This window comes from Protopterus annectens, chromosome 1.part1 (genome assembly GCF_019279795.1).
Source record: "Protopterus annectens isolate FY-2018-M chromosome 1.part1, PAN1.0, whole genome shotgun sequence".
Lineage (NCBI taxonomy): Eukaryota > Metazoa > Chordata > Ceratodontiformes > Protopteridae > Protopterus > Protopterus annectens.
Genome location: NC_056726.1, coordinates 759,019,400 through 759,045,435, shown reverse-complemented (window position 1 = coordinate 759,045,435; position 26,036 = coordinate 759,019,400). Strand labels below are relative to the sequence as shown.

Sequence of the window (26,036 nt, the reverse complement as noted above, 5' to 3'; positions counted from 1 at the left end):
ATTGATGGACATACTCCACCTAAAGAAATCCAAGTCACTGCGAGCCACGCGCTCTAGTGAGCTAAACCTTGCCACAATAGTAAATAGAACATGCTGGAGGGATAGATTCCTGTCACAGAGACTCCTCATGCTTTGGAACAAAATTCCTATCTACATTAGGCAGAGCCCCTCACTAACACTGTTCAAGAAAAACCTTGACGAGTGGATGGGTAACAGAAAATACACCCCTGAGATCACTTCATTGACTCTGCTTGACAGAGGCTCAGTTAATTAATCAATGGGGCAGCGAAAGCTGACACACTCTGGCTAGGCTTGTAAATGCCCTCGGGCAGATGGCCTAGTACCTATCTATGAACCTATTTAATTTTGTTTTACTAAATTTGATTGACAAATACCATGCAATCACCCATATATGAAATGTAGTTATATTTTCTGACAAAATGTTATGGATATTCTGAAATGACAGACAAGGAGACCACATGACTAATGACTGGGTTATTCATATAATGGAGAAAGTTAATTGTAGTTTTAATTCTACAAATTTTGCCATGCCAGAAAGTGTGGCAGATCAATCGACATTTTGATATATGGGGTGTGCAAACAAGAACAATTCAAATATAAAAAGAAGACAAAATAATAGATGGTGGTACACAGCTGATGGAATCTGTTGACAAGCATAGTCCATCTGATTAATATATTAAAGAACTATTCTTGTATTGACTGGTGGCCAGATTCCAAAGGAGTTGCTTTCAGTGTAAGTCTGCCCTGATTATGAAAGACTTGGTCTCAGGGTAAGTGACTTACCTTCATGCAAGTCCTGCTCATAACTATCAAATCTAGCAATAGTGTAGGAAACTCACTCTATTCCAACTCTGTCTTACAATTTTTGAACACTATCACACACTATCTGAAACAAACAGACAAACGAAAAACCTTTAAACTCAAACTTAACAACACTTAAGCAACTCCTGGCTATATTCTTACTCAGCACCAGGATAACATTGCACAGTCGCAACCCTGTAGCAACAAACCAGACACTGTATTGTTTCATAAAACAGCGAGAGGCCGAATGAACTATTTCTGTTTCACATCTCTCTGTTGACTGAACAAATAAACAACTTACTGTCATAGTCTTGTTTCTTTTTTCAAACCTAACTTTTCTTCTTTACAATACTTATCATATATTTCTGACAAAACCTGCCTCGGTTTAGCCTCATTAGAGATATGTAAGACATCACTACCTCTCTATGTGATTTGTGTATATGTAAGAAAACTGAACCAGTACTCCAATATGCAATTTCTGTATATATCCACTTGAAGCCCTCCCTGTATTGCTGAATTTTTCCTATGTCTGTATCTAACTCATTGTTACTTTGTGTTAAGCTTTGCATTAATTAACTTGTTATGTTATTTAGGCTTTGCAACATATATTAGTGTTTCTATCTGTGATTTTAAATTTGTGGTAGACATTACTGTTATTTTTGTAAAGCTTTTCTCCCTGGGTTTCCATTAAAAAAGGACTCTTGCTCAGTCAGACTATCCTGGTCAAAAAATGCAAAATAAAATGAATAATGGGTTACGTGGCAAATAAACATTTGTAATCTCTCGGCCAAATATTTGAAAAGCAATTCTTTTGAATAAATCTGCCATATATTTGTGAGATTTACTGTTAAAAACAAAACAAAATATTTTCAGGAGCAATACCTGATATAGGTTGGCACTGAACAAACTGCAGCATCGTTTTAAACCAGACTATACAATAGATGCCCTCTTATCCAGCCTCTCTTTAACCAGCCTCCTCTTTAACCGGCCATCAGATTTCTGCCATAGTCCTAGCGAAAGACAACAGAGAAGAACAACACTTCTGCCTCCTCTGGGCTAAATAACGACAGACATTTCAGTTTAAGACTTTATATTCATTAGAAAAATGCATACCCATCACAAATCTTGTTGTTCTAGCTGATTTATAACCTATAAATATTATTTTGTATGCTTTTTCTGATTAACCAGCCATTCATTTATCCAGCCCAGTCGGTCCCAGCAAGACCATATAAGAGGGAGTCTGTTGTATAGAAAAAGTCAATGTCCTGTCAAAAAGCTCTGATAATCTACTGTGAAGCAGTTTAAGCTTTTGTCTTGCTTTTATTCGGAGTTGTATCCTAACAAATTGTAATCAGTTCAGAATCTGAACATTTGCTGCACCTGTACGAGTAAAACGTGCATACAGTACTTAAAGAGTTTGTTTGTTTCTTTTGGCTTTTCCCGGTTAGGGGTCACCACAGCGGAACTCCGGTCCGCTAATGACTGGCAGTTGATTTTTACGTACCGGCTTGCCAGGCCTGACGCACAACCTTCAACGAAGGTACGCCCATTCACGCATGTCTCCATGCAGAAGACGCACTAGCTGGGAATCGAACCGGACAGCGTCTTACTGTGAGTCGACAACACTACCGCAGCACCACCACCATGTGCAAAAAGAGATGGTGATAATGACAGCAATGATTCTCAATGCCAAACTTTCCAAAAAAGAAGCAAATGAATCTTCAGTTTCACTGAGTTTTGTTTTGCGAACATACAAACGTAAGCATAGCAACAGCTTCTTTGATGTGCTTAGATACCTGGAAGTATGCCAAGATAAGAAACACAGCACTTACTTCAGAAAAGAAATTTTTAAGTACCAAATTGTAAGTGGGTAAAAAAAAGTGTTATTCAGCTCCTATATTACAACAATAAACTAAGAAAGATACGGCATTTGTTATCCTGCAGCTGTGCAGGGTAGTGGTTTTCCAATCCTCTAAGCAATAAATGGAAAATATAAAGATTACTTCTGAAGGTATGATGTTATCTGTACAGGACAACTGAAGTGAAAATCAACTAAACAGTTACTGATGTGCAGCATGTATCCCTGTATAATGTTTAATATAGATAACTATTTATGTGATGTGCTATACTTCTAAGGTAGTTAATGCAGAGTTTGTGCATTGTTTCAGAAATGACATTAATGTAGAAAATAAAATCTATTTTTATAAGGAATGCTAAGGAAATCTTAACAAAATGTAGTGTACGTTATAATAATAATATAAAAATTGGATTAGCACACACACACACACACACACACACACACACACACACACACACACACACACACACACACACACTTCATCACTTGTCATAAACATAATTTTTAAAGTGGGATGCATATCATTATCTTATGATTTTTATTTTGGCATGCACTTTCTAACCACTTTTTAATTTTTTTAAGGGCATGTGTGTATAAAAAGCTCTGTTGCAAATATCATCATCATCATCAGGTGTCCCAGGGGCATTATTCAGTATGACTAAATCAACTAGAGCCAATAATAAATCCTTTAGAAATGTAGACATTTTATTTTTAGGACTAAACTTTCATCAGGACAGACTATTTCCTTGGAATTCATCAGCTTTCACTGCTTTGTATTGTGGAAGAATGGCATCCCCACTTAGTATGACATCATAGCCTTTGATGTGGAAATTACTTGATTACTCATGTAAAGGAGTGTGACCCGCAACCAACTTCACTGTAGCTTTCCATCTGTCTCCTGATGTGAACAGGATGAGCGTTATGTGCTGCTCCCATGCTCTGCAAGCTCGAGCATGTGGCAGTACTAAGGAAAGTGGATACAGGCAACTGCAGATGGCACAGTGAAGACTGACTTAGTAATAGTAGGCCCAAAACTTAAACTGCAAATGGATTGACAGCCTAATGGGACAGCTGTATAAGTCACAACTCTGTGGTTTTGTGTGTGTGTGTGTGTGTGTGTGTGTGTGTGTGTGTGTGTGTGTGTGTGTGTGTGTGTCGGGGCACTGCAACATAAAACATGACAGAAATCCAGTTTGTAAGCATTTTCTTCCTACGCTGTTACATCAGGCTGTGCTTGATCTGTACGTCTTTCTCTCTTCTGCCTTTCTGCTATGACTCATTTCCACATATTTTCTTGAAATCCCACAGGATCTTCTCTTAAGCTATTTTATTCATCCACCATTCTTTTGAATTCATAGATTCATAGCTTTATAGATTGTTACTGGGATAACAACCCAGGGGATCTTTCTAAAAAAAAAAAAAAAAAAAGTCTTTTTCACATTTCTCTCTCAAATTTATTTGTTTGCTTTTGGTACCCTAGTAGGTACACAAAATCTGACATCTTAGCACATTTCTTTGTTCAGCATCACCATTTATTCAGACAGAAAACTATTACTTCTCATCTATTACTTATTTCCTGCCACAAGGAATGAGTTTATGTCGCTTTATGCACCGTTGTTCCTCTCTTTCCAATCTTTGTTGCTGGGTGTCCATTTTAGTTCTATACTGAGCTAAGTGGATTAGGCCAGAGGTGTCCATTTTCAGCCATAACCCATTAGAGTTAGGCAATATTCCACAACTGTGCATGGGTATATCAGGATTTACCCACGGTTGTTGTGATTTAATCATGAGGGTGAAACCCAAGTAATTAAACAAAGCCAACTGTGGGTAAATCCTGACATACCCACAAACAGGAGTGGATTACTGTTATTATACAATTACATTATTTGAGAAAGAAATTACCTTTCTTAAATAATGTATTTGTATAAGGGGACTTTTTTCTTCTTCTGTGTTTTCTTCCTAAACTGATGTACTGTGCATGTGTACAGGACTTACATTCCTACACTTCCATAGTACAGCAGTGCAGTGCAGGAGAAGCCGCAGAGAAAACATATTCTCTTTTGTGCTTTATTTTTTTAACAGTTTAAAAAATGTTTTTACGAGGAACAGCACAAAAATGTGATGGAAATCAGGCAAATTTCTGTTTGTTTACTTCTGCAGACTAAACCTGATTGTGTTTTTTTATTTTGTTTGACCCTCAACATATATCAATGGAAAGTCTGGCCACTCAATGGTACTTCAGCAGATAGACGTTTTTCTGTTGGTATATGCTCATTTTGAATAGTAATGAGAATTTACTGTACAGTGGTTAAGATCTCAGACTTACAGCTTCTAGGTCCAGGGTTAAATTCTGATCATTGGTCACTGTTTGTGTGGAGTTTGCATGTTCTGTGCTTGTCTATGTGGATTTTCTCTGCGTACTCTAATTTCTGCACACATCCCAAAGATACATTGGTTGACTGACTACACTAAGCTATTCATGAGTATTGTATTTACTCTTGCCATTGTGGGTCAGGTCATTGGTGAAAATGATCTAAGGACCAGTTCACTTACTGGCTTACAAATGATTAAAAAAAAGAATAGTTAATGCAAACAGTGGAATAGTCTACTGTCATGTAGCATAACAATAAAAAATGCAGAATAAATGTGTGGACATTTACAAAAGAATCATAGTGTTTATGAAAGTATTTGTCAAAGTACGATTGAGTAGAACAATAAGAACATAGCACACACAGAAGTCAGATAAGTTAGTATTTCATTCAACAAGGGGTGAAATAGCCTTAATGAAGATTATTGGTGAACCGGTTGTTATATGAAGTTAAAAGGCTAGATTCCAAAAGAGCTACTCTTAGTGTAAGTCTGCCCCGATTCCAAAAGACTTGCTCTCAGTATAATGACTTTCTTCAGTTTAAGGCCTAGCTATAAATACACCGGGGGCTAGATTCCAAAAGATCTGCTCTCAATGTAAGTGGTCACTTACACTGAAAGCAAGTCTTTTTGAACTGGACCAGTGGACTTTTAATGTTTTTTTTTTTTTTTAAAAAGAGAAATGTAGGGATATTTCAGATAAGAGGTGGTAATCAGTTCCATAATTTAGGAACTGAGTGGAGAAGTTGTGGTCTTTACAGGAAAGATGGCTATTTAGTATGAGCAGAGTGGGTTTAGCAAGGATTGGATTACTTGTTGATTGAAAACACATCCTGATAGTGAGCTTAGCTGCAGAGTGTGGACAATAGATATTCATTTATTCTCTTTCTTTACTTACTAGTGTGTGTTAACAGGAAAATACTGCCCAGGCAACAACCTCTTTTCAGCAGAGGCCTAGGAAGAAAAGCTCCAGAGTCCATCACAATTTACATAAGAAAAGTAAAACAATGAGTGAGAAGGTCACTGAAAAACCAATCAGTAAAAACAAAATGAAAACTCCAGCAAAGCTAGAACTTCCACTGAGTGACCTCCCAAACCTCTTGTATCAGAGGCACATGGGATATATGCAAATGATCCTTATGAACATCAGGTGTTTCAGCTAATTGATCATTTGCATATATCCCATGTGCCTCTGATACAAGAGGTTTGGGAGGTCACTCAGTGGAAGTTCTAGCTTTGCTGGACTTTTCATTTTATTTTTACAAAAGAAAAGTAAGAAATACACACATTAGAGAGATATCACAATTCTGTGGTATTTACAGTAAAAGAGAGAATACATACAGTAGGGACATGCTGCAAACATATATGTATATAACATACATACTTGAAATAGTGGTTTATGTAAGATTTAAGATTTTAGTGAGCCTTACTTACAGTCTGTTGACAGTTTTTTGATGAGATTTACTTTGAAAATTAAATGTTATGATGTGTTTCACTGGGATGTGGTGTATTGTGCAAGCTGGTGGAGCACTTTTTTTTTGGGGGGGGGGTGACCGTGGCATTGGTATACATAATTTAGGGACATGGAGGATTGCTGTCTGCAGAAAAGACGCCTTTTTTAAGGTTTTTGACTTACTGTTTTCAGTATTCATCATTTGGAATATATTGGGCCAGGATACCATGCTTTGAGGACTAGTAAATAAACCTTTTTTAGTGATTATGGAATAAAGGTATAAGTAGAGTAATATGCTGCCTTTGGACAGCCTGGTTATTTTGCAGACCCCACTGTTTAATATATTCTTAACTGTTCCTAGACAGTTATTTATCATTAAATCCACTAGACTGCAATGGTGCAGCATTTATCATTGTTACTTCACAACAAGAGGTTTTTCCGTTTGATTCTTGGCTGGGGTGCCTTCTGTGCGGAGTCTGCATGTCCTCCCTGTGGTTATGTGGGTTTTCTCTGGGTGCTCTGGTTTCCTCCCACATTCCAAAGACATGCAGTAGGTAGACTGGACATTCTAAATTGGCTGTAGATGCGAGTGAGTGGTATGGATGAACTACCACGGCAGGGCTAGCCACCCAGTGGTGTAAACCTTGACTCGAGATAATTGTCACTATTGAAGTGACACCCTGACCCCATGTACAAAATGGGAAAAAGGGGTTGAGGATGGATGGATTATTAAGTATTGGCTGGCACAGCAAAAATTCTTTAAAAACTTTCATTTCTTTAATGAGTGGACTTTTTTAATAAGCTGAATTATTATTTTTGGTATCCAGGGTGGCTATTTTTACATTACCTAAGTTCTCTATAATCTGTGAACACCCTTATCTTGTTTAATTTGCTGCATAATCATGCTGTAAATGCAGGTCTTTACCATTGTTTGTTTAAAGAGAGAGTAGCATGTGATTGCATTAAGTACTACACAAAGTGTCCATGGCTCTTTTACCCATAGCCCATAAACTATAACTAAGTGAACTATTTGATCTTAGATCACTGTTGCAGTAATGCTGACAGATGGGTCAGTTTCTGTCAAGAATACCATACATTCGACCAGTAGGCCAAACCTTAGGCACTCCTTCCTGAAGCGCCATGCATTTGATCTTAGACATAGGGCCAAGGACTATGTACTGGTACATAAGTGACATTTGAGCATGAAAATACTCATAACTTTCTTGTTACCAGTCTGAAACAAGACTGCATCTGAAGTTCAGTCTGTCAGCTGTTTGAAAGGTATCCAGTCACCTTCATAAGGGAAAGCTAAGTATCCTGTTTGGGATCCTTCCTAATTTTTGAACTTTTTCTAACACTTGATTTGCTCATGTCATCTAAGGAAAGGAAATGTCTATGTGGCAGGCAGATCTCTTATAAGGAGAGGCACACCCAGTATATTTTCTTTTAGAACCAGACCATAAAATCGAGGACGGTTCCATTTGTCAGTAAGACTCTTAGCATCTATTTGTCTTCCTCAAATGTATACTCACAAAACAAACACCTTCAGGCTTTGGCACAAGGTGCCTTGCAGTTGGAAGCTCCCTTCTCAGATGTCCTTTCACAGCCTAAGAATAACACTAAGAAACAGAAAGAAGACACTTCTTTTTCTGCTCTCTTCTCTAGATCAGAGTTGGAAGTCTCTGATAAGGCTGTTGACAAGTCCGCAGACCATTGGGTGCCTGAACTTGGTGTTGCAGCCACTTTGTTGGCGGACAAGGAGCAGCTTTCTGTCTCATCCCATCTGACCAGTCAGATGGACAGTAAAGCCACAAAGGGACAGCCTAGGCTTGTGATAGCAGAGGGACCATATGGTGTTCCTCAGATATTAGTAAAAGAGGACACCATAGGGTCCATTACGGAGGTACATCTAGAATTGTCCCCTTCTTATATAGTTTATTTAGAAACTCCAAACAAAAAGCAAAAGGCAAAACATATTCCTTCTTCTGTTACACCTGCTCTTAGAGATCCTCAGCAGGAATGGCAAGATTTTTATCAGGAACTTTTTAAAGCCCTTATGGCTTTAAAACCCCCACATTTTTTGCCTCTAGTCCCTCTAGCCAGAAAAGGAAGAGGGTACTTCCTATGAGGAAGATTCATCTGAATTCAACTTTGAGCCTCTGGACTATTCCTCCCAATTGTATTTTCTGTCTGGTTAGGAGTCTGAACCTGATTACATCCTATCTTCAGACTCACATCAAAAACTGTGTTCTTTTAGGAACACTATCTAGAAAATGAAGCAACATTTTAATTGGGAGGGTAAGCAATTTTCTGAATCTCAAAAGAGGTTATACAGTATATTAAATATAGATGTTCCAAAATCTTTTGCTGTCCCTCCTGTTTTGGAAGCTTTGGAAGACACCTTTCGTTCTACGTCAGTAGCTACAGATTCTCATCTACATGCACCAAAGAGCCTGGCAGGTACTATAAAGTCCCTGATAGCCACAAATATTCTTACAAAAAAACCCTACATCGAATCTGTCATTACATCCAATGCTTAATGACAAAGACAGTGGGGCTTCAAATAAGTATGGAAAGAAAGCATATACTTCAGCTAATTTAGCTTTCCATGCTAATTATCAAACCCAAATGATCAAGAACCTGTTGTCCATTTTTGATAGTATGTCCAAAATTATTCCTTATCTTCCTGACAGTGGCTCTCGATCTATCCTTCAAACTATTATTTCTTTTGCTTCTTGGATTGCATGCCACTCCATTAATTGTGCATATGATGTTGGGGATGCTTCCTCCAGGATGGGTCTATATCAATTTATTGAACTTTCATTCCCACAAATCGTCGTTAATTGAACCATATACTGCAAATGTTCAGTTCAACTAATTACTTTCCCAGGGAATGTAATGAGTTACCCAGTACTTGGACCACCACACAAATTGTGGTATTTCAAACCCACCCAGGTGGAGGGCTGTGCCACCCGCACCCCCCAATGTGGGGGACTGCATCCCCTACACCTCCCCCAACTATATATACCAACTCTGAGATCGCACTACAGTGGGGGAAAAGGGCACATTTCTAATGCTGGGCAACTTATTACTTTTGAAGAATGAAGGTTTGTGGAAATGAACCTTCAGTAAAGTAATATAGACCCCTCCAGGACTGCTGCCAGTGGTTCAGTGCTTAGAAGGCTTGCCTGTCCAAGACTACAGTCCCTACCTGAGGATGTCAAAGCTAAGTTTTTACCTGTTTTTTTATAAAGTCTGTCTCTTTGGCCTCTCCTTGTGCTGAGAGGAAAGATTATACAGGAGTTTAAACAATTTTCTCTTTCCTCATCACAAAATTACAAAGAAATTGTCCCTTCAACCCTCTAATACAAAATGACTAATCAATAGAAAGGCAAAAAATGTAAACAAAAAGTGGCAGGACAAACCCAAATCTGATTTTAAGGAAGCCAAAGGATCCTCTTCAGATAAGCCTTCTAGCTTCTAATTACCTACCCCCTCCATCCCCCACCTCAGCCTATCCTCTCCCAAACTTCCCAACAAACTTTCTGTCAGACTTACATTTTGGGAAACAATCACAATGGATTCTTGGATTTTACAAATCATCCTCAAAGGATACAAATCACAAAGGAATTTCATTGCCTTCTCAATCCTCAATTCCATAAGTACCTTCAAGCCAAAAACATCTGATTCATTTTATCATTTTAGGCCTTCTTTAACAGAGGATTATGGAACCCATTCCTCTTCACCAAAAACAAAAAGTATTTTACTCATTATTTTCCTTGTCACAAGAAAAGAAAGTTCCTGGAGACCAAGATAGGATTTGCCTACCATGAATACCTTTTTTGAAGTTTCCACAATTCAAGATTCTAACACTCTGGGAGCTTTTCCTTCTGATTTTCCCAATTATTTTTTTTGGTTATATATTGGATCTGAAGAATGTTTACTTTAATATTCCCATTCATCCAGATCACAGAAAATGGGTACGATTCTGTGTCTTTGGATTCACTTTCAATTTACTCCTTTGTCTTTTGGGCTCTGCACTGCTGTGACCGTGTTGAGAAAGTGTTTAAGTCCTGTCATAGCATTCTGCAGACTCTACAGTATCCATACATACCCTTATCTAGACAACTTCCTGATTCAAGCCACGCCTCTTCAGAAAATTATGAGACATTTACAGTTCACTGTTAGCCTTTTCCACAGCCTAATTTTCACTCTGAACTTCAACAAGTCCATTCTTCTCCCTGCACATTCCCTAGTGTTCCTAAGTTGCCATCTCAACACATCTCTTACAGTGGTCTTTCTTCCTTCAGACAAACTTCAACTGTTAACAGACTAGTTTCTATCCATGACAAACCCTTCCATGACTTCAACAAGAGAGAGATTCTGAGAGCCCTGGGATACAAGTTGTCTACTAAACAAATGATCCCATTTGCCAGCCTTCATATGAAGAAAATTCAGTGGTACCTAAAATCAATCTAGACACAATACAGCCATCCCATGCCATTCTCAATGCCTCACTTGCCTTTCATGAGGAAAGATTTAATTTGGTGAATTACTGGGATAACAGCAAATCCATGAGCTCTGTTGTGTGATCCTCTTCCTCTGCAAAAGGTCTTTGCAATGCATCAGACATGGCATGGAGGAGGGAGGGCTTAGTTCTAAATGTGCAGGCAACTCTTGATGGGAAGCAGTATTTAGTAGTCAGATGTCATACATCGGTACTTTAGAAAGAAACACGTTTCCTGAATATCAGTAACATGCTTTATTGAGATAATGAACTGTATTCTCATTGGTGGATTACTTGAATAATTAAGCTAATGGATTATATAATGAGATGGTTCAGTTACTGTTTGCATCTGATGAAGTCTTAGCAACTTAGATGAAAACGCTGTGTGTGTAATTGCATTTATGTGTTTGAATTGACTATGAAACCAGCTTTGGAATTCTATCATTGATCTGACTATTTTCCTTCATCTGTGGTACTTATTTTGTTTGGTTTTGGAGTCATTGGTGTTTAGGTACCTGTTCCAGTGCTATTTTTGGTTATTTGTAACCTTTTGACCAAGACAACATTGGTTCTCTCTTCTTTTCCATTTAACCAGAGGCAATCAACATACATTACCACACTGGATTGGCTTGCTCACACAGCAGAAGCACTCCCTAATTCATCCATATCTGAGAACACTTAATGTCACTGTTTGGATGATAGATTCCTTTTGGGCAGATTTACTCAGAGCATATACAGAAGGCCATTAAGGAAGCTAGAAAACATGTAACTGGAAAAATGTATTACAAAATGGAAAAGATTTTGTGTTTTGTGCTAGAAAAGAGAACTGGATCCATATAAAGCATGGATGCTCACTTTCCCTAAATACTTTAATGAGCTGCTTGATTCTGGTCTAGCATACAATTTCATTAAGGTACATTTGTCATCTATTTCAGCTTGTCTTTTCATGGATCCACCTCTTTCTTTGAGAGCAAGCAGTTCTTAAAAGCCATCCCACATATCAGCCCCCACCTCCTCCCCCGGAAAATTTCTACTCCTGCTTGGAACTTGAATAGTGTGCCTGATAAATTAACTTCATTGCCTTTTGAACCTGATTCTTCTGCATTTTTAAAATACTATAAACTGAAAATTATTCTCATTGATCTTTTCATTTCTGCTAAAAGGGTTTCTGAGTTAGAATCTGTAATATCTAATACCACCTTTTTTGGTTTTCCACAAAGGCATTGTCTCTTAGAAATATGCCTAAGGTAGTTATGAAATGTCTCTGAATTAATCTTTATACCTTCTTGCATTGTTTCCTGGTCCCCAAATTAAGGGTGAAAAGATTATTTGTTTAGCAGATGTTCATAGACAACTAAGATTTTATTTGGACAGGACTAAAGAAATTTGAAAAGCTGATCAGTTGGTTACTTCCTCTAAAGGTAAAAAGCAAGCTATTCCAGAATACAACAAACCATTTCCCGACATATTTCCCTTGCCATTTTCTTTTGTCATTCTTTTTAAGGTAAATCCTTCCTGGGACAAATCAAAGCATACTTCTACAATGATTGTAGATTCTTTAAGTGCATTTTTCAAAGGGCTTGACTCCAATTCCATGTTAGAGTCAGCTACCTGGTCTTCAATTCACACTTTTATCAAGCATTTCAAAATAGGTGCCTTTTCTAGAGCATGGACAAGATTTGCCAGAATCATAACCATACTTCAAGGGTTACTGGATTCCAGATCTGTTTCTCTTACCTCCTTGTAGTCCACATGAAAGCTTTGTGAATAATCTCATCTGGCAGCATTACTAATTATTTAATTATTTAATTATTAGCATTAGTGATCTAATTAAGTACATATTACAGTTGTGTAAGAGGTTATCATAGCAGTAGATGTTTGAAAGGATCACCAGTGCAGTATATGCAGTCATCCTTTATCTCCCTGTTTTTTTCTTTTCCCTTTGACTGAGATCGAATCCGTTTTTGCCTTTCCTTCCCCCTCTGAATTCTGCATGAATCAGTCCTGATGGGAGGTCTTTTTATGGGGGAAGAAAATAAGGAATATCTTGGGAAAATAATCCGATTGACACATAAGCTACTGTATCAGTCATGGAAAAATCTCTACAAAGAATTCCTAGAAAACGCAGTACAATCACTCTAGCTAGCTTTGATGGTGTAAAACCCTCAGTCTTTCAGAGTAAAAATGTTAAAGTCAGATTTCAAACACTTAATGATATACTAGAATGACATCTTATATGCGCATTCTGGCGGCATCCAGGCTCTAATGCTGCTGTTTTAGGAGTTAATGTGTTCAATCCCCTTCGGGTTGTAGTAAATACACTTAAACATGTTTTATGACAAATCAAACAATTTTCTGAAACTGCATTTATTTAGTCTTCATATGATGGACTGTCTAGCACTGTAACAGTGAATGTGGTGTTAGCATAGCAGAGATGTGAGAAATTAAAAATGTTAACAACTAAAAAAAAATTCAAAGTAGACTTCCAAACATATAGATTAAGAAAAATGATTAGGGGATGGTACATACTGTAATGCAGGCTTTACAAGACAAAATGTCATCTTTTTGCTGGCAGTATAAAATTCCAACATAAACAGAAACATGGCCATAAATAAGAGAACATATCAGGGAATGGAAAGGGCAGGGTGTAATGCTAAAATTAATTCCCAGTGTAATACTATGATTTGGCCAGTAAAGAAAAATGGTGGCTCATGGTGGTTAGTAATTGAGTTGAGACCGGTAAATTAACTTGTGCCCCCTGCTGCCCATTTAGTAGTAACTACACTTGAATCAGTGGCCATCTATATAGTGACTGCAAAGTATTTTCAAGCCTTAATATTACTAAATGTTTCTATCTCTACTTTTGATGCCTAAGTCTGCACTAAAATTTGCCTTTACATTTGATAACCAACAGTATCTGCTTACAAGAACACTACATGGATTTCACAGTTTATGAATATACTTTCATCAAGTTTTAGCTCAGATTTTGGTACCTTTGAGGGTATGGGGATAAAGTACTCCCATATGCAGATGCTGTTCTCATCTAGACTCCTACTGAGGAAGAACACATATAAATTATGTTTACTGTCTGTACAGCTTTACAAAAACTGGTTTAAAATGGACATTTACAAAGTTCAACTTATGCAGTCGAAAGAAATATTCCTGGGAGTAACTGATATAGTGTACTTAAGATGGTCTATGGCTTGGTGTTTAAAGGCATTCAGCAGGCACCTCTCCCCACCACTGTAATGGGACTATGAAAGTTTACAGGCTTAATCAATTTTTTACATATAACTGATATATATAATTAGCAGGGGCAAAGAGCCCCTGGATAAAATTTTTCCGACTGAGTTTCGACCATTTGTGTTCAATGTAGTGTATGTTGATTTAGTGAGTTGGAGGTATAGTATCATATAATTATGAATACATATACATATATAAAATATATGTATATATGCATGTATATATATATATATATATATATATATATATATATGTGTGTGTGTGTGTGTGTGTGCAACAAGTTGAAATACATTAATGTGTTCATTTGTTCTTTAAATGTTGTCCTAATTTAACATTAGAGAGGTACACAGAAAGGTGGCTGCCTTTTGGGGATAGAGGTAAGGATGTATGCTGTGCACGTGTATGTCAGAAACAACGTAAAATCCCTGCCTATGGCCATTTGTTCTTTCACTTTTCATTTCAATCTAAAATTAGAGGAATACATAGAAAGTGACTTTCCTTTTTCTAGGGGGTAGGGGGATGGCAGGCAGTCTTCCCAGATAGTGGTTTATGTATCCAAACAAGTATTATTTTTCTGTATTTATTAAGGACTACTATTCTGTCAGCTACAAGCATTAAGCTTTATAAACAACTTATTTCTTCCTTGAAAGAAAAACAAAAAACACTGAATTTCTTCTACAGGATCATAGGATATCGAAGGCAAGTCTGACCAGATGCCATGGGTGCCTTGCCAACACCCATTTTCAGGCTCTGCCATATTTTTCAAGGAGTGTAGCACATGTAAGTCTATGGGCAAATATACGGACACCCATCCAGTTAGAAAGATGATAAAGAATAACATTGTTTGACATGCAGGAGGAGTCTGTTCTGGAGCAAACAGATGCACTGGGCAATAAACCTATCTCTCCACCTAGTTTTATTTATTCCTAGATGAAGTTTGCAATGTATGGTTCTGGTGTTGGGAACACAATATTATTTGTTGAGGAAAACTTACTCATGACTTTTGTTCAGGCCAGCATTCGGACAAAAGTTGGTAAAAAAAGATCTAAAATATATCTCAGGGGATCTAGAAGTCTATTGCAACTGGAGGTCCTAGTGATATAATAGTTTCTAGACCACTCCCCACTTAATTCAATTATTTCTTCCACAGTTATTAAAGTGAAGTACTGGTTAGTCAGGGTGTGTTGGAACTTGAAGGATGGAAGAAAAAGCTAAAGGGCAAGACAAAGTGTGAAAATTAATTTCTTTCCTTACTCATGATTTTTAAGTAGGTATTAGACATGCAATCAGGAGCCCATTACGGAACATAGCCCAGTGTTTTTATTTGCCACAGAAAATAGTTTAGTTAAGTGCCTACTCATAGTCACACAGTAGGCAAAAGCTGAAGGAATCAAATCCTGGACTATAGGAAGCAGCTCATTAAGAGCTCATACCCTTAATCCTCTGTGCTAAGGTTGGAAAGAAAAGTTCTGAAATGTATCTTAATGCATCATGAACCCTATGGCTTCTGGAGGATACTACCCCCTGTTTAATTCAGTTATTTTCTACATAGTTATTATAATGCATTCGTGACAATTATTGTGAGTTGAAAGAATGGAGAAAAAAGCTATATAATAAAACAAAGTGTAAAACTTCATTTCTTTCCTGAGTTATAACTTTTTACTCTGGTCATTATTGGATCAAAAGGTTCAAAAGGTAAGTAAAGGCTCCAAAATGCACCTCAAGACATTGGGAATCCTATGACTTTTGGGGCCTAGCAACCCCCAGACCAACTGCTTAAATAAGTTTATTAAAGAATATTCTTGGCCAATTAATGTGTGTTAAAAGAGTGCAGGGAAAAACTGAAGAGTATGACAAAGTGTTAAGATGAAAAACAAGAAACAAATAATATATTTGGGCATTGTGGGTAGGCTAGGACAGAGATAAAGCTGCAGGACAGTTGGGGTGCAGTGGGGAAATGGTTGGTAGTGGGAAGGGATGGACGTGCTATAGATTCTTTTGTCTAAGACTCCATTTCATGTAAGCAAGCCCTGCCCATAAATTTCAGAAACTGAAGCTAACTGATGTATCCCCATGCAGATTTTTTCCCTTTTAAATATCCTCCTAGATCTGTGTCTATGTCAGCAGTTTATAATGATTTAAGTTATAACTGGTTTAGTTAAATATTATATTGCCAGAAACTGGATTTCTGGAAATTCTATTCAGTAGTGGTCCATCTTTTCAGACAGGTTGCTAAATGCAATTAGGATTTCTATTTTTTTCCCCAATTTATTGACAAATGTTTAGGAAAATATGCTTAATTTGTATGTCAAATTAAACAAACCTTAATCTGAATTAGCATTTTTTTGAAAATGCTGGGTAATGTATAATTGCTTGGTAATTGCTGTTCAAGAATGTGCTGTGACATGATGTAATAATTATTTTTAGATGACCTCTTTTACTCTTTATTGGTTACATGCTGGTGGATTTTTAATATTTAACATTCTGAGGGTTAGCATTGCATTTTAACAATATACTATAACAATAAGGAATATGGTTACCTAACATTTTTCATTTTTATAACGTTTATCCTAGAGGGTAATGCTACATCTGTTAGGCATAGTACTAAAAAGATGTATACCATTTACCTTTAAGGTCTGAGCAGGCAATCATTTTCTTTTTCAACTAAAACAATTTCACAAGCAGAGAATGATAAAATATAACTAATGTTCTAAAACTTCACATTTTAGAAATATTACGAATATAAATGGTGCTGCAGTCAATGCAAAATAATACAAAGCAGTAAAACAAACCAATGTACAAATATTATAAAAGTGTGTATCTTTTAACTTGTGTGTGGGTATGGTCATCCGCAGTGCTGGCCAGGTTAGAAACTACTAATTATTATACAACTTTTTGCTGAAAATAAACTGCAACCTGTATCCAGATTGCTAGACATGGGTAGGAAATTAGCTCTTACTATACATATGAATAACTAGTTAAGACAAGTTCACTACAGCTGCTTCTTACTTTCTGCAATTAAGTGCACTGGCTTTGGATTTCCATCTTCCTTCACAACATTGTGCTGCCATTTATGGTTGTCTCCATCACTAGGGCACACTGTTTTGTTTTCCATGGTTTTCCACTTGCTGAGCTTATTCTTCTCTCTTGACACAAATACACTGTTTGTGCCCTGCCTTGCATTCAGATACAAGCCGAGGCCTTGTAGGACAAGCAGGCCTTTCTTTGTACAACTCCAAGCACTGTTGCTGTTATTCTCACATGATCCTAGTTTCACATGACTGAATTCTGCAGGTTTGTGGACAAGTAGGCACTCTCTGCTTTTCATGCTGACTATGGAATCACTGTTAAAATCCCAGCTCCACTGCTGATATGGAGAGTAGGGGTTGCACTCAACAAGGGATACACGATTCTTCTTGTGACTGGCATGAACACATTTTTCCAGGTGTGCATTCTTTATCAGGAAGCTCTGCCCTTCTAATGCTGAAATTCAAGAAAAATGCAAAAGAAAGGTTAATGTTAAACACAGTAGGTTTACATTCTGCACAGACAGTTAAAATACATAAGCCACAGATGCTTTGGCTGGATTCTTTTATACAGACAGATTTCATGCTGAATTAAAAAGATGTATTTAATTTGTGGCACCATAACAAAGTATGTGGACATAATACAGTTCTGTTATAAAGCATAATTAGGTTTCTTTAAAGAGGTTGAAAATAGACACAAGTATTGTTATAACATAATTTTAATATTTTTAAATGTTACTGAGCTTAAAGTTAATTTTTCTACAGGATATTTTCTAGCATCATTTTGCATACTGAAAATATATAAATGTAACTATGACAGTAATGTCTCCAACTCCATTTCTAAATAACTGCTATCTGTTAGCTTCTGTGGTTGCTATTTATTCTTAGGTAAGTTTTGTAGTATATAGCACATAGTTGCACAGAAATGGGTCATGCATAGGCTGGTGGAGCATGGTAGTTATTCATAATCCCATATTATGCTATGGTGCAGACAGCACAAAAGCAGAAAATATAGGCAAATGACCAAATAATATGTAAGTTAAACCAGGATGGGAAATAAAGTCCTGATGAGATGTAACTGTATGCCAGGAAAATGTAATTCATAGCCATATGTGGGGAAAATTATGCACCTAAGTTCATGAAAAAATGCTCTGAAAATAGTTGTAGACAGTGCAAATGTTAGAAGTAGCTGCTTTAGTAGTGTACCTGCATACTTTACTAATTAGCTCCACCATTCAAGGTCATGTCTGCCACCAAAGGAAATAATGCCATCATCTACTGACATACAATAATTTGATTGATCAGGAGGGCATTAATTACTTTAGACATCATACGGGTGTGAAGGGAGAGTGTAAGAGAAGGAAGAAATGTTTAGTGAATATTCTATTATGAAGTATGTTTCATTACAAAATGGATTTCTGACAGTTTTAGTCTACTTTTGATGGTTTATTTCCTTCCAACATGAAAGTACCAGCACGGCCAGTGCAGAATGGTCTATTATAGAATTCAGAATGTGTGCCTATTATGGTAAGGCACAGATATAGAGTCAGGAGACTCATGGTGTTTATTTTTAATTAGTTAAATTTTAACTAGATTGCAGTAGTGGCAGTACTGTGAATGAATTCTGCACCATGCTTTGTGCTTCAGTACTTTTTAAAACTATATTATATATATTTAAATTTGCATTCCGATAGTTTAGTGCCTATGCCTGTGGTAGGACTGCAGTAGTGGCAGTATTGTGAATTCTGCTCCAGGATTTCTGCTTCAGTAAAAGTTTATAGTTGTATATACCTGCTTAAAGTTGCATTCCAGTGCCTTTCTGTTTAACTTGATACTATTTTCCCCTGTTCTTTGAGTCTGCCCCATCCCCGACTCAGACACTAAGCTAAAAGTTTCTGAAATTGTAACCATAGGACTGGAGCTACAGTGTTGACTTTAATTGACTGAATCCTTCTTTAGCAAATTTGCTATGTTTACCAGAGAGCTACATCCACCCATGTTTTTTTCTTCAAGAATCTGACAGGTGTGAGATACAAGCTTTTCGTCAAAAAGGAAGAAAAAAAAGCTTTTATTTAAATTCTGCTTAAATATTTCAATGTGCACTTATACTTTATTGTACTTTTTTGCTTTTTGTCCATGGTTTAGCCAAAAAAGTTATCTTTTTGCACTTTTTTAGTTTGTTCTTGGACCTTAGTCATGTAGCTTCATTTTCAGTTGTGTGAAGACTGTATATTACGGCAAGAATTTTAGCATTGTTTATACACTACACTACAATTCTTTTTCCAAAAGTAGAATGATCACATTTAGTCCTTTATCACAATGTTACTGATAAATTTTGCATAGTTTGGTGCCTTAGTCTATGGCATAGTGGCAGCATTGTGAAGTCTGCTTTAGGATTTGTGTGCTTCAGTACTTTTTATAGTTGTATATACCTGCTTAAAACTGTATTCCAGTAGCCTGGTGCCTTAGTCTCTGGTGGATTGCAGTAGTAGCAGTGTTGTGAGTTCTGCTCTAGGATTTGTGCTCAGTGTGTTTTACAGCTGCATATATCTTCCTAAAACTGCATTCCAGTGCCTTTCTGTTTACCTTGATACTGTTCTTCCCCTGTTCTTTGAGCCTGACCATCCCTCCTCTCAAATACCAAGCTAAAAAATTCCGAAATTCTAATCACAGGACTAGAGCTCCAGTTTTAAATTTCTTCCCCAATGTCTTTCTCATGTTGTAGTTTTAAAAGGCTGTGTCTCTGGCTTCTGCCCCTTATGGTACTCCGACTTCCAAAGTCCCTCCCTCCCCTCTTTCTTTGCTACTGTTGGTTGTATAACTTATTTAAGTGCTTTCCCACCCATTGTTTTCCATATATCCATAATACTAAGTGTCCATCCAGCAAACCAGTATTGCACTTGAGTAAACTGTCCTTACTACACATTGCCACAGCACATTAAACAGCACTAGTATCAAATCTTAGCACAATCTAACCTAGTCTATTGCTAAATCCCAGAGACCACCCAAGGATACCTCTGTATAACCCAGTCCATGACCTGCAGTAGCCCACCCAAATACAGATCCAGACTACATGGATATGCAGTTTACAAACATCTCACTAGCTAGGTTGGTAGACATTGACAGCCTGAGACAATGTAGCAATTGTCTCATGTTTACAGACAACCATTTAATCCATGAAGAAACAAACAAGTGCATACGTAACTTGACAGATCCTGACTCCACATAAGCAATTCAAGTCACTACGCCACAGGTACCAATATGGTTCTGTCATAGCCCAAGTGGGCATTAATGATCTGAGACATTCTTCTCTGGATTGTATGAGGAAACACATCGTTGATCTCTCTGAATATGTATCTCAGGCTGGTATGTGCCTTGGACTGAGCAGCATTCTGCCTTCACCTAAGATGATACCACAGTATGAACAAAAGATAATTAACTTCAATAACTAGCTTCGTTTCTGGTGTCTTTCCAGGGGGATTCAATATCTGTCAGCATGGGAAGACATGATTTGTAAACCATGCTGCTTTGCAAAGAATGGTCTGACCCTGTCTCCCTTAGGCTTCTGAATATTGGCTAAAACTTGATTCACCCTCTTACAGCCTTTTTGAGGCAATGTCAAATTGACAAACCTACCTACATAGCAAATAAAACCCAAAAAACCTAAAGATGTTACTGGTCAATGCTAGGAGCCTATACAAGAAATTCCATACCCTATAAGCTCTCCTCACTTTGGAGAATATAGACATCTATGCCACTAAAGAGACATGGTTTAAATCCACAGAAACCAATCCAGCAGTGCAAGGCTTCAGTGTCTTCCACACATTTAAACCATCAGCTGCACAGACAGGGACAAAAGGTTGAGGAGTCTCAATGTATGACTGCAGCAAGCATAACTCTATGTTGGATAAACAGGACAATGCCCTGGAATTTATCCACATGTAAATCACAATAGACAAAGTCTCATACCATATCCTAGCAAGCTATAGGTCACTCTATGCCCCTAGAATCTCACAGCTCATACTTACACCATTAATTTAATACCATTTTCAAGGAGACTTTAATTACCTGTCTGTAGACTGGGAAACATACACTGCTTCATACTTGCAGGCACAATGATACCTGAACTTCATTAACTCAAATACCCTTGATCAGATAGTGAGCACCCATCAAAGTTTCAAACATACTGAATCTGGTACTCATCAATATAGGAGAGAGCTGCACCCCTGTCCCAGTGTTACATTCTCACTAGTGAGGTCAGACCACAAAGCATTCTCCTGTGAAATAAAAATCAACTATGTAACCCCAGCAAACCCTGTAACAGATAAGAACAATTCCAAAGCACACTGCAGCATATTAAGTGATTGACAAATTTCAGTGCCCCTCTCAATACCAAGTTCACAGCAACCTATGTGAAATTATTCACAGAGACTCTGTACAACCATGAAAATGGCTATACAGTGGCTGCTTTCCATAATGCTGGAATCTTAACCTTAACAGGATATATAACAAAAGGAAAAAAGTAATGGCTAAAATTAGAAAGAGCAATTCTCACAATGATATGAGCTCTCTAGTTAAACTAAACAGGAAACTAAGAGGAACAATTAAACCCAACAAGGCTAGGTCAAAATAGCCTCCAGACTAAAGACAATCAGAAGGTCTTCTACAGCTGTGTCCAAAACCTCAAAGGTAGCACACATCAGACCTGATTAACTTCTTTGAAGTGGTCACCAAAGCCGTAGATGAGGGTAAGGTGGTTCACACAGCCTATCTAGATCTCACCAAGGCTTTCAACACCATCCCCCACTCTGGAATTATAGATAAACTCACTAAACTAGGTATAAATCCCTATGTCACAAGATGGGTTGCCAACTGGCTCACTGACAGAACCCACACTGTGAAAGTAGCAGACTCCAAATCCAACTTCAGACCAGTGACAAGTGGAGTGCCACACGGTTCGGACCTGGGTCCTCTCCTGTTTTGTATTTACTTTATTGAAATATAGGCTAACACAGAAGGTCTTTGGCTAATGAAGTTCGCAGATGACTGCAAACTAGGAGCCATAATCAAAACTCCTAATGATGTGGACATCCTATAAAAGGGCCTCACTGAGACAGATGCCTGACGTCAAAGCCATGGCCTCAAACTCAATGGCAAAATGTGCATTGTCATCCCTTTTGGTAAAAACTCTGTACCCATGAACTACCACATAGGCTGTAGTCTACTTAACACCAAAAGTGTGATAAGAGACCTTGGGACACAGGCAGACAGTAGTCTCTCCTTTGATAATCACATCACCACAGTAGTCAAGAAATCCTTCTACGTGGCACACCTCATCACAAAAGGTTTCTCATCCAGGAAAAAAGAGGTCATTGTTCCCCTCTACTCATCACTCATTAGACCCATTATAGAGTACAATGCCCCTTTTGGTATGTACCTCATAAGACATCTACAACAACTGGAAAGGCCACAGAAATACCTCACAAAGAGGATTACCGGCCACAAACAGATGCCCTATGCAGACCGTCTCAAAAAACTCCAGCTTTACTCCGTCGAATATCGCCTACTCAGAGGCAATCTCTGCCTAACAAACAAAGCTATGTCAAACCCAGAGCTGTTGGACATGCTAGACTTAAAGAAATCCCAATCCCTCTGAGCGATATGCTCTAGGGACCTAAACCTTGTCACTACAATAAACAGAACATGCTGGAGGGATAGATTCCTGTCCCAGAGACTTCCCATACTCTGGAACAAACTTCCTATCTATATCAAACAAAGCTCCTCATTAGCACTCTTCAAGAAAAATCTTGATGATTGAATGGGGGATAAGAAATTCATCCCGGGGATCACTTCTGTGGCTCTGCTCGACAGGGGAACAGGAAAATAATTTTCTTGGGTGGCGAAAGCCAAAGTACCGTTTGGCTAGGCTTATATAGGCCCTAGGGCCAATAGCCTAATACCTACCTATGAACTGGTGTCAGTGGTGCTACCTCCACTTGCACAGAGAGACAGAGAATTTGCTGGCTGAAGAATTCAACTCAAAGTTCTCCCCCAGCCTCGGCCTGTGAAATACCTACTTGCATAATCCCCCTCAACTATTAACAGGACGCAAGTCCTGGCGGTGCCCGTTAAGGCCAAAAACATAGCCTTAATATGCCCTAACAATATCCCAGGATGCCTTTGAAATAGCTTGAAACATGACCTATCAGGACCACTTGAGTCACCTTTTAACTATAGCCTCAAAACAGGCTTTGTACCATGGGAATGGAGGAATGCAATGATTATCCCACTTCACAAGGGTGGACCATCAACAAATCCCAGAAACTTCAAACGTATTAGTCCTACATGTCTAATATTCAAAGCCATGAAACAAATTATCAAGGAAATGATCAACAAATACACAGGCAACCTTCAGACACTGGACCCAACCCAGTTTGACTTTGTTAAGGGAAAGTCATGCTACTAAACCTGGTGGAATTCTTTGAGAAGGTCACAAGCTAATGGATGAGGGGAAAATGCTGCATACTACCTACCCGGACCTGGCTAAGGCATTTGATACAATACTCCAGTTGGTTATAGTTGACAAACTCACCAAAATGGGCTTAAACCCCTACATAACTCACTGGATTGCTAGTTTGCTCATAGACAGGACCTAGGAAGTCAGGATTGGTGATACCACTTCTACTAAGATGCTGGTTACCAGTGGGATACCTTTGGTCTCCATTCTGGGACAGCTCCTATTTATCATCTACTTCTCAGAGGTAAAGCCTAATGTCAAGGACCTTTGGATGACCAAGTTCATAGATGACTGCATATTGTGAGCTATCACAGATTTCCCCCATGACACAAACATCTTACAAGAGGGTTTAACACAAACAAATGACTGGTTCCCAAGTCATGGAATAAAATTCAATGCCGAGAAATGCAATATAGTGTCTTTTGGGAAAACTACCACCCAAGCTAATTACTTAATCAATAGAACACCTATAAGAGTTGACCCAGTAGTTAGGGATCTGGGAACATATGTAGACAGTTATCTGTTCTTAGACCAACATGTGGCCAAGTTAGTAAGAAAATCATTCTATGCTGCCAAATGTATAAGTAAGGGTATGGCATCCAGGTCCATGAAAGTCATAGTGCCACTTTATTCATCCCTTACCAGGCACATTATTGAGATTAATGCCCCTTTGGTATTTACCAGACCAGACATGTGCAACAGTTGGAACACCCACAAAGGTTTCTTACCTGGAGAATCCAAGGTACAAACACATTGTCCTATACAGATTCTCTTAAAGCCCTGTCTCTATACTCTGTGTCCTATGAGATAATAAGAGGTGATCTATGCCTGGCATGCAAGGAGTCCTTGGATCTAGCTCTGATGGATCTTTTGCACATTTGCAAAATGAACAGCATGAGGACCATTAGATCCAAGGATTTAAATTTTGCTTGTGACACAAATGAGACATGTCAGTGAGACAGATATAGGTCTCAGAGGATCCTCCATATTCTGGAACAGGCTCCCCATCCATGTGAAGCAGAATCCATCCCTAACCCTATTCAAGTGTAACCTTGACCAGTAGATGGGAAATCGGAAATTTACCCCAGGTCTCCCCCCCCCCCCATGTTTCTGATAGACGGGCTGACAGTAATGCCCAAACTAACGTACTCTCCCCCCACATAACCTCTAGAAAGTTCCTAACATATCCCCTCCTAATAAATTACCTTGATACACAGGGATACAATTGGGTTGGATTGCATGGCTAGGCTTATAAAGGCCCTGGTGGTTGTTGGCCTAGTATATACCTATGAACTTAAGTTAGTGGCTGTAGAATAATAATTTCCATTTTGCTGCATTTTACCAAAATAATATACAAAAATCAAGTTTCTTATGTTTTGAGGAGACAGGACCATGATGGCCTCTCTCCCACATACTGTGCTTTCTGCAATAAACAAGACTATTCTTCTCTGCTGAACTGGGTTGTTGTTTCCATTTTTTTTTGTTTTACAGTTTGGTGCATGAAGTCTCGGATCTTTCCAGCTGTTGTGCATTGCTGCAGCAGAAAGTGCCACTGGGTTCATTTGTGACAGGTTTTCTGTCTGGCACATGTCTGGTACATCAAATTATATTTTTTTCTATAAGTTCTCACCTTCAGCAGAGTTTGGGGTCTATACAGGTAAGATTTGCTAACAATCTCTACACTAGATACATATATGAGAGTGGGGACATTGGATGAAAGTCATATTATTTGAAATAACAAACTTCATTTTTTGATTGAATGAGAGTGGGTTTTAATCACACAATAACAAGGACTGGAGTACCGTATAAGGACATAATATCCTTATTATGTGTGAGAATGGGTTTTAATCATGAAGAAAAATAATTAAGGAACAAAGAAGTTTCTTTACTGATGTGACAGTGGGTTTTATAATCATAGTCGCATATCTATCCACTTTCGTATGTGAATGGGTATTACAATGGGCACCAGTGTAGGTGTATTAAAAGAGACAGAGTTGGGGAATCCAGCCAGTCATGTGTTTAATAAATATGATTGAGAAAGCTGTAATTATTTGGTGAAATGATCCGAGCTCTCTAAATATGACAGTGTGTTGCAGTTCCCAGAGGGAGGCACTTCTGACAAGAAAATCTTAAAAAACCTTAAAAAGAAATTGAAACATAAATGGAAAATGGTACCAACCACTTGTTGGTCAGCTTTTAATGACTGGCTGGAAGACTCTAAAAATAAGGAAAAGGAATCTGTA

The 26,036-nt window shown here is 38.0% G+C and overlaps 1 protein-coding gene across 1 annotated transcript in view; it reads right to left on the bottom strand.

The window, feature by feature from the left end:
* The window catches only part of LOC122807003, a 326,840-nt gene that overhangs the window by 152,889 nt on the left and 147,915 nt on the right, over positions 1-26,036 (bottom strand). Inside the window, exon 3 of the mRNA XM_044077877.1 lies at positions 17,260-17,733. Coding sequence (XP_043933812.1) covers positions 17,260-17,733 — 474 coding nt within the window. The remainder of the gene's footprint in view (positions 1-17,259; positions 17,734-26,036) is intronic.